This window comes from Gavialis gangeticus, unplaced genomic scaffold, assembly GCF_001723915.1.
Source record: "Gavialis gangeticus isolate Ggan-Ray unplaced genomic scaffold, GavGan_comp1, whole genome shotgun sequence".
Taxonomy (NCBI): Eukaryota; Metazoa; Chordata; order Crocodylia; family Gavialidae; genus Gavialis; species Gavialis gangeticus.
This window is the reverse complement of record NW_017729029.1, coordinates 74,336,602-74,354,334: the sequence shown is the minus strand read 5'-3', so window position 1 is coordinate 74,354,334 and position 17,733 is coordinate 74,336,602. Positions and strand designations below refer to the sequence as shown.

Below are 17,733 nucleotides of genomic sequence, written 5' to 3'. Positions count from 1 at the left end.
AGCTATTTTCACCAGCTGTTGCATAAAATAGGAGTCAGCCATGCAGAATATATTCCATCTGATTTCATTGGGGACAGGCAGTTTAAGCCTGGGTGCATGAGGAAGACCCATCAGGCAGCCATCCTAAGTACAGACAGTCAAAAAGCCTGAGGATTCAGCCTTTGCAGGTTAGTTTAAACTGCAGAGATTAAACTGAGAAACAACTGGACAGACATTTACTTTTGATTCTGGAAATGCAGCCACATGCCTGCAGTGACTCAAGCCAGATGCCAGGGGGTGGTAGAGCATGGATTTCTAGCATGTAGCCATCATGGGTTGTATGTTTGCTTTCTCTTCCTGCTGCTCCTGAGGTCTCTCGGATCTGCAGTCCAGAATCACAGCAGCAGGACTCTGCAGGGTAGCTTACAGCTTCCTCTTCTTGCTTCTAGGTGCTTCTGGGATTGTAGTCTACAGTCACAGTGAGCAGTAAATTTCAATAAGGTTAGCAGGGCAGGGCAGCTGTGTACTTGGGGGAGGGTGGGGTTAACCCCAGCTGGGGTTTGCTTGGGGGAGCAGTGCATGCCTCCCTTCTTCCCCCCAACCAACCCTTCTCTGCTGGAGCAGACAGCACATCCCAGCCCAAGGCTGTAAAACATGCTAGGATTCCTTGGAACTCTGATTTAAATTAAACCAGGAAGGAATCTGGGACAGAAGTTTCATAAACCAGTTTGACCCAAATATTAAGTCTGATACTACATTCGACCAGGTTTATCTTTAACCAATTTCAGGCATTTTGAAACTGGTTTATGTGCACTGAACTTCTGTTCTGTTACTGGTTTAAGCCAGTTTTTGACCACTGTAACCAATTTATGTGTAACTTCTGTCCCTAGCTCAAGAGTTGCGGTGCATGGGATTTTCGGACACTTTCTGCATACGTAACCAACTCACATGGTAATCAGATTCCCTCTTAACAACCCTCATGGCAATACTAAAAAGCCTCATCCCACATTTTGCATACTGCTCCAGAAGTATCTCTCTCGTATCTTCCTCTCACTTCCATAAACTTATCAAGCTCTCTCTTGAAGCCATTTAGCTTTCTTATTACCACTACTTTAAAGAACATTCCAAAACTTCAGTTCTGATAATTGAGAAAATTCTTTATTTCCAGTTTATTTTTTGTGACTAGTTTGTATCCATTTGATCTTGTACCAGCATTGCATTTTGATTTAAATAGCCCTTTTCATTCCCTGATATTTACTGTCTGAACATATTTATAAGGAATAATCATATCACATCTAAACCTGGTTTGTTTGGCGTTTTGCTAAACCTGATCTCCTTTCATAGAATAGGCTCTATATTCCCCCCCCATCCATCCTCGTAGTTATTCTCTACACCTGTTCCAGTTTGAAATATGAACCTTGGTACCTTTTATGAACGTTAATATGCAATATTCTAAATGGAGTCTAACCAGTGACTTGCACAATAATAAAAATACTTCCCTGTCTGTACTAAAAATACTTTTGGTAACACACCTGAAAATTGCATTGCACAATTTTGCAGGATCTGCCTGTGATTGTCCAGTACATCCAGGACCCTTCCTTCTTTCATCACCTCTATGACAGTGATTTTCAAACTTTTTTCATTTGTGGACCACTAAAAAAAATTGAATGGAGGTGCAGACCCCTTTGAATTGTAAATGTGGGTATTCACATACTTTTGATGGATCATAGTCATCTTTCATGGACCCCTTAGCCATAGTCTATAGACCCCCAGGGATTTGTGGACCACAGGTTGAAAATCACTGCTCTGAGTTTTAATGCAAGTATACTTTCCTGCTGAAAAGAATTTCTGTGTAAAAAGATCTTAGCCCCACCCAACATACCCTTTGGGGTTCATTTTATATTCTTATGAGCTTCACAAGATATACAGTATAAAAGATTATCAAAGCAAAAGGTTGCTATAATGAGCAGTGACTCATAAGATTTTTCAAAGGCACCAAAAAGAGCGTGGAGTCTAGCTCCCTTTGGCTTTCCCATTCATAATCAAGGGGACTAGAGCACCCACCGCACTTTTGTGCCTTTGAAGATATACAGTATATAAAATTTGATTTTTCAGTCAAGTGGTGGTCTCTGTCAGATTGGGCAGGCAGATTCAATTTTTCCAGATTGTGGCAGGGATAATGAGAGAAAATATTATGGGACACATGATGCTACTGTAGTTTCCTCTCTATATTTTTCCCTCTTTCTACTTCATATTTGGAGTGTTTTTCCAGCTGATTTTAGCAAAAGCTTTCTATATCTCACAAGGATGTAGTAGTAGATGATTGTGGCGCATTGGCAGGATAGCCAGCTATTATGGTCTCTCAAAGTAAATTCATCTCTTTGTTTTCAAGTGATCAAAAATTCAGTTATTTTGTAGAAAATAATTCTGTAAAAAGGTGCTTCTCCAATTTTCTATGACATGTATTGTTTGGATTTTCATGTAGCAAATTCTGAAATGTATTTTTGTTCCCTCATGTTCTTACTGGCCAACTATGAATTCAAAACCTAATTTGTAGCACAGCTTTTTCATGCTTTTATTTGGAAAGCTAACATTACTATCTTGAGATCAGGAAGGGTGAAACTCCAATAAGGTTTTCCATGCATATGAAGGTGACAGGGACGAAGAGGACAGTATATGGCTTTTGCAAACTGATACTTTCAACTTGTTTGGAAAAACGAGGAGAATTTATCTCAGAACCTCAAGCTGCTGATAATCCCCCCTTTTGAAGTGTTTCTTGACTGTGAAGTCACTTCCTTTCACTAGCAGGGTAAAGGAGCCCAACTTTGTGTTTACAATATCTAGGGAGTCTCTGAGCACACACAGTGAGGTTCCTCTGGTGCTGCTATTGACAACTAAGTTAACTGGCCACATGGTGTGTGGTAATCAAATCCAATGAAGTAGGTGGTCACAGGAATCAGTGAGTGTTGACTTCTGTCAGACGGTGTTTATTTTTTGTAACCCTCTCCTGTATTGTGATTGGAGCCAGGCAATCAAGTTCAACCTCTAAAGTGGTGGGTGTGATATAGGTTATCAGCAGGGATCTGGATTTTCCGGTTCTCATGGGAAAATGGAAAAAAAATGCGGGTTTTTCCTTTTACCAGAGGGAAAATTGGATTTCTCATTTTAGTGGAGAAACCCATGGATTTTGCAGTTTTGCAAAGAGCTCTCTGCAGGCTGGCAGAGTTCCAGCCTGCAAGGGGATGGGAGGGAGTGGGAGGAGGGCGGTCAGGTGGGGGGGCGGATGTGCATGTGTATGCACGTGGCCTCTAGGCAACCTGGAGAGCAGCTCCTGCAGTAAGTCTGGGGGGGCCAGGGGAGATTTAGCCCCCATAGGGAGGACAGGAAGGGGCTCCGCAGGAACTGAGGCTAGGGCTGCTGCCCAGCCTGGTGGTACATGGGGCTTGGGGTCCAGGGCTGCTATGTGCAGCTGCAGGGCTCCAGTGGGGAGTGGGATGGGGCCATGGGTGGCTCATCTGGGAGATGGGGAGGGGTGAAGTCAGCTCCCTGCTGCTGTGCGCACTCCCAGGGTGGAGTTAACCTGTGGCCCCCCAGATCTGTGCACAGGGCAGGGCCAGGTGTGGGCTTCCTACCCTGCTTCCCTTACCTGGGGCCTTTGCAGCCTAGCAGGTGTGACCTGGTGCCACAGGGAACAGAGGAGCTGTGTGGAGAAGCTACTTGCCTCTGTGAGCTCTGTGCTGCCCTGGTGATGCGTCCCCTGCCTATGTGGCTGCAGTGAGGGGCACAAGCCCACGCTGCTGCCCCTGCTGTGTGCACAGGGGATTCATCACCAGGGCAGTGTAGAGCTCACAGCGGCAAGGAGCTTCCCTACGAGGCCCTGCGGTGCTAGGTTACACCTGCTGGGCTGTGGAGGTCTTGGGGAAGGCAGCAGAGCAGGGAGCCTGAGCCTGCAGCAGGCAGCCTGCCCCTGCCCTGTGCACAGAGCTGGGGGGTACGGGTACCCTCTGACCCTCTGGCAGTGCGCACAGCAGTGGGGAGCCTCACTCCTGAGCCCGCAGCAGGGTGGGGAGCCAGGCTTTGCTCTGCTGTAGCAGCCACTGCCTACTGCTAGGGGCAGGGGGCTGTGGACCCAGGTCCCTGGCCTGGGAAGCTGGGGGCCCCCTCCAGCAGGGCAGGGTAATGTGGGTGGGGGGCGAGGGGCACCAGCAGGGGTGTGGGATGGAGTGAGGGGCACCAGCAGGGCTGTGGGGGGACTGTGGGTGGGGAAAGTGAGAGGCACAAATAGGGCCAGGGGGCTGTGTGGGGGAGTGAGGGACCTTTAATTTTAAACACAGATTTTGGGGGTTTTATCAGAGATTTTGTGATCTTTTATCGGAAAATCAGGATCCCTTGTTATCGGGAGCAATAGTTGATGCGTGCATATAGAAATTTACCAGTTCCCTTGACAAATAAGAGGTTAGCTGGTAGAAGAGAAGCTCAGCAAAGTTAGGTGGTATTTTAATTCAGACCGAGGCTGTTTCTGAACTAAATCATTAGAAACACATAGGCTGAACTTCAGATGTAGGGACTACATAAAATTTGCACTGTTTGGAGTCGCAATTGTTCCACTTCTCTGAAAATCTATTCAACATGTTATCTAGACTAGATATCATTTTGATTACAAAACAAGTTTGTGTTTGGATAAAATTAGTCTAGGGCTGTGGGGGTCAACCTTTTTGGCAGGCCTGACACAAATTAGCCTTGCACACACTCTGAGTGCCACTTTTATCCCTTTCCTTTCTTGACTTGCTGCTCTGCTGTCTGGTCCCTGCCACTGTGACCTCCCTAATCTGCCATGTGCCAAACACAGAAGTTTGTCATGGTACATGTACCGTAGGTTGGGCCCCCCTTGGTTTAGGGTTTTGAGCAACCTCTTGCCAGATTCTGCAGTAATTTGCATCTTATGTCAAGGCGTCTCCACTTTGTATTCAATAACTACTTTGCTTGTTAAAAGAACCCTTCTCTTAAAAACAGTGACTGTAGACCAAGTAATGCCCTAAAGAAATATGTGCATGTACAGACTCTTACACCTTTCATAGTTTCATAGTTAGTAGGGTTGGAAGGTACCTGAGCAGATCATCAAGTCTGAACCCCTGCCATGGCAGGAAAGAGTACTGGGTCAAACGACCCCAGCAAGGTGGGGTCTCGCCTTGTCTTAAAGACCCCCAGGGTAGGAGCCAGCACCACTTCACTTGTTCATCAGAACCTGGGCACAGCTCGACTGCCACCACCAAGTGCAAAGCCAAGAGCGCTCCCCCTCCTGCCCGCCACCCACAATAGCAAAAGAGATGAGGTCTGAGCCCCAATATCAACAGCGGCACCTCCTGCCAGGCCTCACACCTGCCACCCCCAGAGCTGCCCCTCTAGGCATGCGCCCCAAGCTGGTGGGATGCCACAGCCTTCCGTCCAGCCCAAGAGCAGGCGGGCCGGGCCCCCACTCTCCGTCTGCAGTCACAAGGGGTGTGGGGGCTGGTGCAGAAATGGTGGGGCGCTCCCCTTTAACTAGAGCTGATTAGAAAATATGTGGGGAAGGGAGGAATTCACAAATGTTTGATTACATTTATTTCTTCCACAACCTTGTAAACTTAAAGGGCCAACAAAGGCCCCCAAAATTAGCGGGGAGGGAGCATTCCTCTTCAGTCAAGAACCTATGTCACTTCATTTAAGTTAATATACCTATTCCGAGTTATACCAGGTGAGGATCAAGCTCTAAATATATTTATCTTCCTTTTAATATATTAAACAGAACTTTAGCCTTCTACCTACCTCTAGGCTTCTAATGATTCTGAAGAGCCCATCAGAAAGTTTTCATAATATGGCTAAATATAGAAAATTGGCCCAGACAAGAAAGTGGTTCTAGTTAGAGATAATAAATAATGTCCCAGTTAAGCTGGTCTGCCTTTGAACAAACCTGCCTCTCTTTGAACTGTTTAACAGATGAGCAATATTAATGTAAAAAGCCAACTTTAAACTTCCTTTTTGGTGGCTTATTGGGAACATTTGCATCTGGAACTCAGACAAAGGTACTGAGAGACTTAAAATTCAAATGCTCTGTAAGACGGCTTGAATACAGTACACAGAACTGATGACAGTGAATTTATTGTGTAGAGTAATGAGAAACTTTCAGAAAGGACAGCCTATTTACATGTACTAATATAGACAGCTTCAACAAAAAAAAATTGCTTTTATGATATTTTCTCAGAAACTATATCTCAAAATATTTGAGAATTAAATACAGTAATAGAAAGAGTAGTGATGGGGGTAGAAAATTAAATTAGGGTGATCAAAGGGATTTTAAATGGAGATTTAAAATGAGGTGATGGAGCTGATATGATACATAAATACAAGATATCTGTTCCAGATAGGTAGGGCTACAAAATAGAAGATTCTGCTGAGAACCTGGAAAAGAGCAGAAGGAAAATGAGGCAAGGCCACGAACTGTATAGGAGGAAAGCACAAGTTAAGGTAGATTAATTTTATGGGGACTGAAATGTAAGAAAATTTGAAACTGGAATATGAAATGGGAAGTTGGTGCAATTTTTTAAAGTTGAGGGTGACACGGTCACATTTAGTACATGTGAAAAACATGTGGCACATGCTGAATTGTTAGGACTTCAGGTGGTCATAAAAGAGGGAAATAGAATCACCAAAGAGAAGGGGACCTTATAGTATACAGTCATCAGAGGCACTGGTGTATTGATAGGCAGAACTACATATCTAGGAGAAGAGAGAGGAAAAAGTTCAGTCAAGGGTCAGTTCAAGGTTACAGAGTGTGGAGGGAAATGGAAAATATTAGTCAAAAAGGGAACTGAATAAAGAGATAGGGGAGAGGTAAGGATTCTTGAAAGAAGCAATGCTGTCTTTCACTCATTTTGTAGGGGGAGCTATAAATGAACTTTCAGATTTACCTGGCAAAGACGAAGGCTGCATAGGAAAGAATTTCTAAGGCCAGCTATACTCTATAAAAAGTGGGTCAGTATAGTTATATTTGCAAGCTCTCCTTTTGTAGATCTTATACCAGCATGGGTTCTCCAAATAGCAGAAGTATTTTTGTAATGTTGTTTGAGGTTGGAGGGCTGTCTGTTAGTCAGGACAAGCTTGTCCCCCATGGCTTTCTTAAGGTAGTTGTGATTTTTCTGGACGGGTTGGAGGTCATTAATGTGTCCAAGGTGTAGATTAAGAACTTAAGAGCAGCAGTTTACTGGGTCAGAACATAGGTCCATCTTTTCCATAACCTGTTTTACATAGCAGACACCCCAACACCTGCACTTTTTGCCAAGAGATAGAGATCCTGGCCCATTGGCCCATACCTCGACTATGCCAGGTTGCATCCCTTTTTTCGCCTCCTCCAGAATCTCCTGCTGAGGTTCTGTCTGCACTATCTTCTCCCTGTGCCTTTTCTTTTGTGCACTCCCCACCCATCATCCCACCAAGCCCCGGGACCTCCTAGCCCACCTCCTCCTGGTTCTGGCCAAGCTGGCCATGTACAAGACCAGGAAGGAGGTTCTGGCTGGGGCTGTCTTCCTTTTACTAGTCCATTCATGCCTCCAAGCAGTGTTTCATTGGTTGACATCCACAGGCTCCCTTTAATCATTTAGGGAGGAGTGGACCCTGGCCAGTGTGCTCTGCTCAGTGTCCCCTTCTGAATTCCTTGTTAGTAACCTGTAATCCTTACTCCCGTTTTTGTTTTCTTTTTTATTTGTCCCAAGAACTCTTTTGCTGTGTGCTCGGTGGCCTCCTTTTTAAAGGAGTCTTCTAGTTTTTCATGGTGGGTCTAGATCCATGTTCCTTGAGTGCAACAAATAGGACTGTGTCACACAGTGGCAGAGAGTTGATGCTGAAAGGGAGAGTGAACAGGTTACAAGAAGAGGGATTTTGTTGTCCTTGTCAGGGCTTGGTTTTGTAGCAGGTTGGAGCGGGGTTTAAGTCTGTTGTATGAATATCTGTGGTTATGGGATTGCATTATAAATGTAGGAATCTCTTTGCTTCATATCCCTCAGGTGTGCATCCTGATCAATGGGGATCAGAGCAAATATGGTTGTAACATAAAGCTTGGTTGTAGATCTTAGAAAAAATACTATTAATGTATACCTTGGTGATAGATGGTAAATCTTGTGTACTTAGGATGAAAGCATGGAAGTAGCTGTGGAAGGGGGGTGGTTTTGATATTGAGGATTTTTAGAGACAATGCCATTATAGGTAAAGGTTCATGAATATAACAGATGAAGAGGACCAACATGTACAGTTTTAAAAGGGATTTTCTCTTGAGAGGGGGGAAGATGCTTGCGAGAACCAGACTGATGTTAATGCCTGTGGGGAGTCTGAAGAAGTTAGCCTTGCCCAGTCTTATCGACTGCCATCTTTTGGAAGAAATCAAAACTGCTTAACTGCATCTCATGGGTAGACAGGGCAATACATTTACAGAGAAGTATTTCTGCAATGCACTGCACCTCTTTTGTGGTTGTTCACATTTAATCAAACATTTAATCAAACATTTATTCAGCAGACTTGCAAATTGCCAGACTATTCCCCTGTTGCTAAATAATGTTCAGTTACTGAAAGCAGATGAGCTAGCTATAGGCAGAGGTGATGACAATCAATTGGGAACAGAGCGGTCTTGAATTCAGCTCTCTCAAATCTTAGGTTAGTACGCTAACCACTAGATCGTCCATCCTTCTGTGTAAGCTACAGATTACTCCCTGTTGCTTTCTGCCTCTGATAACCCTTTGCTTTCCTAATCCCAGATTAGACAGATCCATGTTTTGGAAGAAAAGATTTGGCTCCAAGGAAAAACAGTTCTTTTTACAGAAGTTTCTCAGCTTGGTTGGGGAGAGGAAGGAATTTCTAACCCTTTATCAGGAGGTGTTTTTACAGGGGGGCAAATTCAGAAATGAAACACTTATTCTTACATTTTATTTCTACTCTATCAATGTGTAAGAAAAGAGTGGATAGACTAATGGTCTCAAATTCTGTAGACTTGAGGCACCCATCAGAAAATGCCAGCTCTTAGTTTTCATTTGTTTTTTGGCTATAGAAAAACACTAGAGCAATTCTTCTGTTGCAAATAACTCAAAGAGCATAACAGGCTAGAGTGTTTTAAGACCATGGATTCCTATTTGAAATCTTTGGGCGTATCTTGTATTCATGTTTTGACACCATACAATACATACAATGTGTGGCACCCCTGAAAGGATGTCAAAGCCCCCAGTCTGTCATGGCACCCTGGCTGAAACTTGCTGGGATAGACGCTTATACCCATTTACCAAAGGTCAGCTGAGTCTGCTATATCCACCTCTCAGTTAAGTGGAAGTTAAAGTAAGTGGAAGTTTCAGGGCCTGGGGGAGCATAAGCTCACCAAGTCGCCCTAGGGGAGGACAAGAAAGAATGGGCACAAGCTGACTGAGGATCACTTCAGGCTCGACATACGGAAAAACTTATTTACAAGTCAAGTACCAAGGGTTTGGAACAGGCTCCCCCCTGAGCTGGTCCAGTCACCCACCCTGGCAATCTTCAAAAAGTGTTGATGCCCATTTTACTGGGGTCCTCTGATCCCAGCGGTCTTTCCTACCCACATGCAGGGGAGCTGGACCTGATGATCTGTAAGGTCCCCCCAGCCCCTGACAACTATGAGACTATGAGACAGAGGGTTTAGGTATGTATGTAGTTTGTTTTAAAATCCTTTTTCATCTAAGTACCGTATTCCTAGTGGGCCCACCTGCATGTTCATTAATGCACCATAGTTTCTGTGCATTAAGTTTAACACTTGGTTAACCAAGTACTAAATCAATACATGGAAACTCATGCTACTGTGCAGTAGTGCCGGCACTCAGGTTTTTAGTGACACTTACTGCACAGTAGCCTAATACTACTGCGCAGTATTGTATTAGCGCTGTTTTTGCCCAGTACATTACTGGGCAGTTGTATTAGGCTACTGCACAGTTAGTGTCTCTCGTAGACGTGCCCGCTGTGAATAAGTTACTTAGAATAAGGTTTCTGAAGAAGTTAGTCTCTTAAGGTGCCATCCTGCTCTGACTTTGGCCACAAATAGACATTCTGGATGTGTGTACATGAAAAGTTTACTGTGGAGTACAAATAATTAGCTACACAGTACATTTCTCAGCATATACACTTACAGGGCTATTAGGCTGGAGTAAACTAATAAACTCTGCAGCAGGGTAGTACTTGTAAAAGCTAGTACCATTCTGCTGCAGTTTTTTACTCTGCACCAGTGCACATGTAGATGCTGATGCACCTAAATATAAATGGTGCTGTGGTTTTAAGAAGACTGTCTGGTCGATATATATACCACTGATCATACAGTGCTGAAGGGAAATGCCACAGGTTTCCAAAATCAGTCAAATCTGCTAGGTAAACATAGTTGACACACCAGTAGCATAACGGGTGGGTGAGCAGGGCACCCAGGTGCTGATTTAGAGAAAGTGCAAGAACAATGGAGGCTGCTGCGGCTGGCCTGACCACTGCTGCCTCTCAGGGCACAGAAATTACTTATTACTCCTCTGATACCTGTGGCACTATTGCCCAGGTGGTAATCTAAGGGTGGGAGAATATTAGACTTCCTCCTCAGGACACCTTGAGTGACCATAAAGGGGACAGAGGTTCTGTTATGCCTGTAACAGCATTGTTTTACACCAACAAATACCCCCTTTTCTGATGTAGCTTATGCTGCTTTCCCAAGTAATATAAAGTGTCCTGGCTTGAAAACCCAGTTGTTTTGCTAATATAACTACAGATATCCTAGGGCTTTAGTTCATATAAGAATGAAATGTATAACTGATGGTGCTCCTGGCAAAGGTTTCTATGGGAGACCTTCCTTGAAGGGTCTAAAGATACATTGTGTTACATATTGCCAGTTTTAAAAGGGTATATAGAGATAAAGGTAGCAATAACATAAATCTAAAACTTGGACCAAAAGTGAAATGTGATAAGTGAACCCATAGGTCTTTGTAGTCAAAATGTTTGGGCTTGGAGAGGAAGTCTCTGCTAGAGCAATTTTGCTGTTCTAAGCTAATATCTCTAGCACAGTGGTTTTCAACCTTTTTTCATTTGCGGACCCCTACAAAATTTTGAAGGTGCAGCTCCTGTAAGGTCCCCCCACCTTTGGAAATTTCAAATAGAGGTGCAGAGCCCTTTGAATTGTAAGTGTAGGTTTTCACATACTGTTGATTGATCATAGTCGTCTTTCACAGATCCCTTACACACAGTCTCCGGACCCCTAGGGGACCCCTGCAGACCACAGGTTGAAAACCACGGCTCTAACACATACACATTCGTGCACGTGGTTGCTTTTTATATTGTAAAGTTTCCATTTGTTTTTTTGTGTTGCCATAGATTTCCCCCTCTCACCTTTTCTTTAACATTTTCTTTAAGAACTCTATACTCTTGGTTAAAAGCAGTTACAATAGTTAGTAAAATAAGCTGCATGATTAGACATCCCAATGATGTTGCTTAAAAATATGAGGAAATAAAAAATCTGTGTTCATTACAGTATCTTTAAAAAATATTTTAAATCATTTGCCAGGGAAGTTTTTTATTTGTTTGTTTTGGTGGCTTCTCATACAGCTGGCAGGGATGAATGGCAGCTGCAGACTGATGGGTAGATAGCACAGAGCTTTTTGCTTTTTTTTTCCTTAAGCCTTCCTTTCATGTTTAGCCAAGTGAAAAACTCAGAGTGAAATGTAAACTCTGGCTCAGCAGATCTTCAGGGCCCTCTAGCCTGATGAACAGCCTCTGAGAGTTTAAGGGTGGGAGGCAGAAGTTGGGAAAGCCTGTTAAAGGCAAAGCCAAAAAGGCCCCAGCCGAGACATGACTCTCAGATCATTCAGATGGGAGGAATGTGGAGGTAGTGCCCTGGTGGGCTCTTGATATATTACACCCAAAAGAATAGTGCTGTGCAATCAAACGCAATTGTTCTGACTTTATCCTTTAGATGTTACAGAAGGAAAAGGCATTTGCTTTATTACTCTTCCGAGTCGTTTAACCATTTATCCTTAATCATTGGCTCTCTGAGTGAGAACAAGTGCTTGGTTCATTGAACATTGTTCTTTTTAAAATTATAGACTGGAATCTTTTGTTTAATGTGGGAAATAACCTTTTGAAAAACTTGACATACAGACTGGTCTCTCAGTCTTTTAGAGTTTCGCTAAAAAGGGACGTCATACAAAAATATAGCCAGATGCTTGGATGTTTGATTGTAGGTAAGCTTGCATTACTCTGTGATACACAATATGTTACACAGTTAGTAGTTCCAATATCTGGTTTGGTCAACTTGATGATGTTAAATTAATGAGTCTATTGCAGTCATTGTGACATGGTTTCAGCACAACTGCTGTTGTTTAAAAAAAGAAAAAATTGTTATTGTACCTGTACTGTAACAAATTTTAGAAGCACTCTTCAGTAAAGGGTATAGACAGAGTTTTTAACTGGGAGGATTCTCGAGTTCATGCAAATAGAATAGATCTTGAATATTGTTTTTACCTTAACTAGTGTGTCAGGGTCATTCCTTGATATCTGATCTGTTTAACCCAGGGAGATTATGGTTGTTTGGTGGTCTCAGCTCCTCAAAGTCCTGCTCTTTTCTTCTTGCCTCTGGGGTATTAGTTCTTGTTCATCAGCATCAGGCTGAAGGTCTGTCCTGATGCAGAATCTGGCACCATCCTTCCTTGGATGGGAAACAGCTCAGCAAATAGGATTTCTTCTTTTTGTGAAGGAGAATTCTGTGCATCTGGGTAGAGCTCACTTGGCAGTACTTCTGCTCTTTCTGCAGCCAGGCTGGTTGTTTTCTTCCTTCTTACAAATGCTACTACTGATCCTTTCCATTCCTCTTTATTTAAGAGAATTTCTGATTCCATCTCTCCAGGGAAACTTGGGATTGGTCCAGACAGCTGCCACTTTGCTGGGTATGATTTACAGGACCTCCTAGATCTATTCTCTTTTTGCCTCTAACATCACCCACACCTTTGCTCAGTCCATACAACTTTTGCACTTTTCATAGGCCTAATCTTTACAAAGTTTTGTCAGTTCACTTGCAAAGCCCCAGTGGAACCCTTCTTTCTGTGAAAGATGGATTACCCCTACTGAGTGGATTTAGGCTTCTGCCACCAATCAGGAGAAGGAACATGTAGGCACTCCTGTGCCTACGTTGGCGGCAGCAGTCCCTCCATCATTTGGTGACTTCTCAAGTGCATTTTGTGGATGGACTCAGTGATTCTTTAGCCAGACTTTTACAGACTCTGGGTATGAACACACATTCATTTCTAGCAGTGGACATTTCTGGAGAAATTGCATGAATGCTCCTCACTTCTACCAGAAGAACAGCAATTCTCTCAATAGAAATATAATGCCTCTACATGGCCTCTATCAGTCCCATCGTGCCTGCAGATCAGAGGGCTCCCACCTGCCATCTTACTTGTAATCTTTTCCTTTTCTGCAATTGGGGCTGAGGGGCACCTGAGGGACAATATATACAAAATGTGAAAGCTTTTGTTTTGTAGTGTAACCAACAGATTGGGTATCAGCTGTTTCTGTTCCTCATTCTGCCACATGCAAGGCATAGTGTCTGTAAAATCAAGAGGCCACCTACATGAGTACTTGCCAAAGAGCATTGCACATGTGTTTTGTTTCTACACTCCTGCTTTCCTTACCAAGTGAGAAAAAAACAAATGTATTTTCAAGACGTTAAAATGAATTCAGTTAAGACTTGGCTATTTAAAAAGAGGATATAACACTTCTAGCCCCAAAGTGAATTAGTTTCTTCTGGTTTTGATAGTTGTATGCTATCTCTGTCAGTGCATGTGACAAAAAACAAAGGCCAGTTACCTGATCCTGTTGACATTTTGAGACCCTTCCTCATTCAGGACTTAAGTCTTTCTGTATGTAGAAAACAGTAATTTTTTTCACCTTAGGTCTATTATTCTGAAGCTAGCGACAGTGCACTTCAAGGCTAGGGACAGAAATTACACATAAACCAGTATAAGTAATCAGAAACCGGTTCAGATCTGTAACACAACAGAAGTTCAGTACACATGCATTGCTTTCAAAATGTCCAAAGCTGGTTTAAGATAAACCTGGATGCATGTAGTGTCAAACTTAACCGATTTAGGTTAAATCGGTTTATTGAAGTTCTGTCCCAGATCCCCTCCAGATTCAAGTTAACTCACAGTCCCGCACCATCCCAGGATGCTTTGCACCTCTCCCCACAAGTTCCCCCCTCGGAACAGGCTAGTCTTGACCCAAGCTGTCTGTTCCGGTCAAGGAGAGAGGTGTGCTGTAGCACCCCCTGGCTTCTGGCCTATGGCTGAATGTGGTGCATTTCTGGAATCAAAAGTGAATGTCTGTTCATTTGTTTATTGGTTCAATTTATGCAGATTAGACTAACCTGCAAAGATGGAATTGATTCAGCCTTGAGCTTTTTGAGTGTCTGTGCTTAGTCTAGAAGACCACAAAGGATGTTAGTGACATGTCAGATGTTCATGTATGCATTGCATTCATGTAAAACTGAAAATGTAGAACAAATCCATAGATTGCATTGTATTGTGGGTAAGGCCCTTGTCTGTGCCTAGGTTCAGTTCTCTTGAGCCACAGAGAGAACTGAACTTTTAATGTGACTTCAGATTTAGGGACAAAACTAACTTTCTCTTACTTCCTCCTCTTCTTCGTAATATGGAAATAAAATTTTATTTTTCTCACCTTCTGTCTTGTCTTCAGGGCAAGGAATGTTTTTATTGGATATTTGTAATATATAGGGTATATTTTAGACATGATATTTTTCTAACTGTACCATGACGTTGTTGAAAATTCCTTATGGAATGTATGAGAATATGGATAAAACTATACCAATTTCAGGCTCTTTCCATAGAGAAATTTGCATCATGCAAATGCCTAATGGGGATACACTGCACTGATATAAAATGCATTTTATTCCAATGCATTTTATTGGTATCTGGTAGGATTAATTAGCCTGGGAGTGAGCCCCACATTACATGGCTCAGTGCATCTATATTGAAGGTTTGTTCTGGTATAACTTAATGTGCTTATGCAGATGTGAATTTTCAAAGTGTACACAGGCCTTCAAGAAATGATGGCTTAGCATGTGGATGAGTCACTTGAAGCCAAGTGGCAATAACATGAGCTCTTAATTATCACAAGTCTAAAAATCTGTTGTGGAACATCCGGCATGTAGTTCATTTAAATGAAAATATTTGCTCTCTGTGCAATGTAGCAACAGAGACTTCTCCCATGGTGAGGTAACCTTACATTACAAATCCAAGAAATGTGACAGAATTGTCACCTAACTTAAAAATAGTTTAAGAAATGAAAAAGCTGAGATCAAAAGCAGAATATATGGATTCGTTCCTCAAACTCATGTATGCATGGTGTAGAACAGGTTCAGAGAGTCAACAAGCAGAAGCTACCTTGAGGATTTTGTAATGCATTTTACTTAGCTTCTTTCTAAAGTTCCTTAGTAACACAATGGGAAACTTTTTATGTGCCTAGTAGTTGTTCAGCAATGTGGTGTTTTGTATAACTGATTTGATTTTTATATTACCTTTGCTTCATAGATTTCAAAGACATTAGGGCTGGAAGGGATCTCGTGAGATCATCTTTCCATTTTGAATAGTTTCAAATAGACGCTATATTGGTTGACTATGTTGCTTCAAGAAAATTTGCTTTGGCACGCTTCTTGAGCAGATATTAAGAATAACTTCATTAGTTGTTGCTTGGAATGTGCCAGTGTGTGCTTGAATCTTAGTCCCAACGCGCCTCAGGACTCCTTGTTTTAACATGTAAATGAAAAACAGTTGCATCTACCACTGTGGTTTAAATGTAGGTCTCATTTGAAGTTCCATATTGTCATAAGAGAGAACAGGATGAGGTGACAGAAGTCTGATAGTGGACAAATATAGAAAGATTTTGGATTTGCTTGGATGGGAAAGCTCATAATTGGGAAAGCAATAGAGTTTTCAGATAAAGTTTTCAGCCACGCAAGTTTTCCAGCTATAGCTCTCAACTATAGCTTGGTGTGATTGGGTTAATACATACTCAGAAATATAATCTTTTATTATATTGTTCATGTAAGTGAATTTGTGATTTCATCTATTCAAGCATCATAGATTTGTATTTTGCTAGAAGTGTCATGTTACAAAAAGTGTCATGTTACAAAAACATACTTATTGAAGTTCTTCATGTTACATAGAATGAACACTGCATGTGTTGTGAAAGGGAAAATTAATCCCTATCAAAGTCATAATTGCTATGTGAATTCATCCAAAAGAAGAAGAAGAAGATCCAGCTGCAGGGTATACAATATAATGTTAAGTGTTCTGTTCTGTTAAGTGCTGGACAGATCCACATTACTTGACTACAAAAGAAAAGTACTTGATTTTTTTTTATTCTGGCCAAGTTAAGTAGTTATAGTCCTTGAAAGCTTAGTATTATTTCTATGTTTAAGTACTGATTCACCGTAAGCTGCCTCTCTGTTGAATCCTTGCAAGAAAGAAAAATCATTTCTGCCTTACCCTTTTTGTTAAAGTATGTGATGAGGATTTTTTACTACGTTATTCTAAAGCCTATAAACATTTTCTGCTTAATTTTGTGTATTAAAATTCTGTTATACTCACTGATGTAAAACTTGGGATTAAATTTAATATATATAATATATAATATTATTTTGCATTTAATGCTTTTCATCTCTAGACATCAAAGCCCATTTCAAATGTTATGAAAGCACAATCCACACCCCTATTTGCAGATGCAAAACTCATTCTGATATTTTTGTTTTTTAGGGTGTTCCTCAGTTACCATGTGCCAAAGCATTATATAACTATGAAGGAAAAGAACCTGGAGATCTTAAATTCAGTAAAGGTGACATCATCATTTTGCGTCGGCAAGTGGATGAAAATTGGTATCATGGAGAAGTCAATGGTGTCCATGGCTTTTTTCCTACCAACTTTGTTCAGATTATTAAACCTTTACCTCAACCTCCGCCTCAGTGCAAAGCACTTTATGATTTTGAAGTGAAAGACAAGGAAGCAGACAAAGACTGTTTACCATTTTCAAAGGTAAAAACATTTAGAAATGATTCTTTTAAGAAAAAAAAAAGTTTGAATTATTGTTTAGTGACTTAGAAGAAATGTAAGACTTTTCTAAAGGTCCTATCTATATATTCTTCTGTAATTCTGATATGCCCACAACAGGCCAAAGCATGGGAGTTCGTGTAGCATTTCTTCAATATTAAATGAGTTCTGTCCATCTCAGCTAGACCTGTTTCCTGTCCAAAGATTTCACCATTGCATTTGAGTCAAGTTTTCTTAATTACTGTAATAAGCACACTGAATTTGAGAGATTGAAATGTAAAAAGAAGTCATATTCTCTCTGAAGTAAACCTTTTTTTATTTACTTTTAATTGCCAAGTTTTCATTTTTTGCAGATTATTTTTAGTACTGACTTTGAGCCCTGTGTCTCACACATGAGTAAAATTGCTTTTTGCAAAATAGTAAATTCTTTTTTTCACTCCTTTTTCACTCCTTTTCTGTCTCACAAGGCATGAAATTATATGAAGCTTTAATAGAAATATTAGGATTATGAAGAGCATTCTTAATGGCACTTTTAACCATAGCTTGGAGCTGTTCTCTTTTGTTCCCTACACATTTATAAGATATGTTAACTTTGCAAGATTACACAAATCTATAAGATCTA

General features: G+C 41.7%; 1 protein-coding gene across 1 annotated transcript in view; it reads left to right on the top strand.

Annotated features, from left to right (window-relative positions):
- Positions 1-17,733, top strand: part of SH3RF1 (SH3 domain containing ring finger 1) — a 177,124-nt gene that overhangs the window by 95,583 nt on the left and 63,808 nt on the right. The window contains exon 2 of the mRNA XM_019521760.1: positions 16,821-17,096. Coding sequence (XP_019377305.1) covers positions 16,821-17,096 — 276 coding nt within the window. The remainder of the gene's footprint in view (positions 1-16,820; positions 17,097-17,733) is intronic.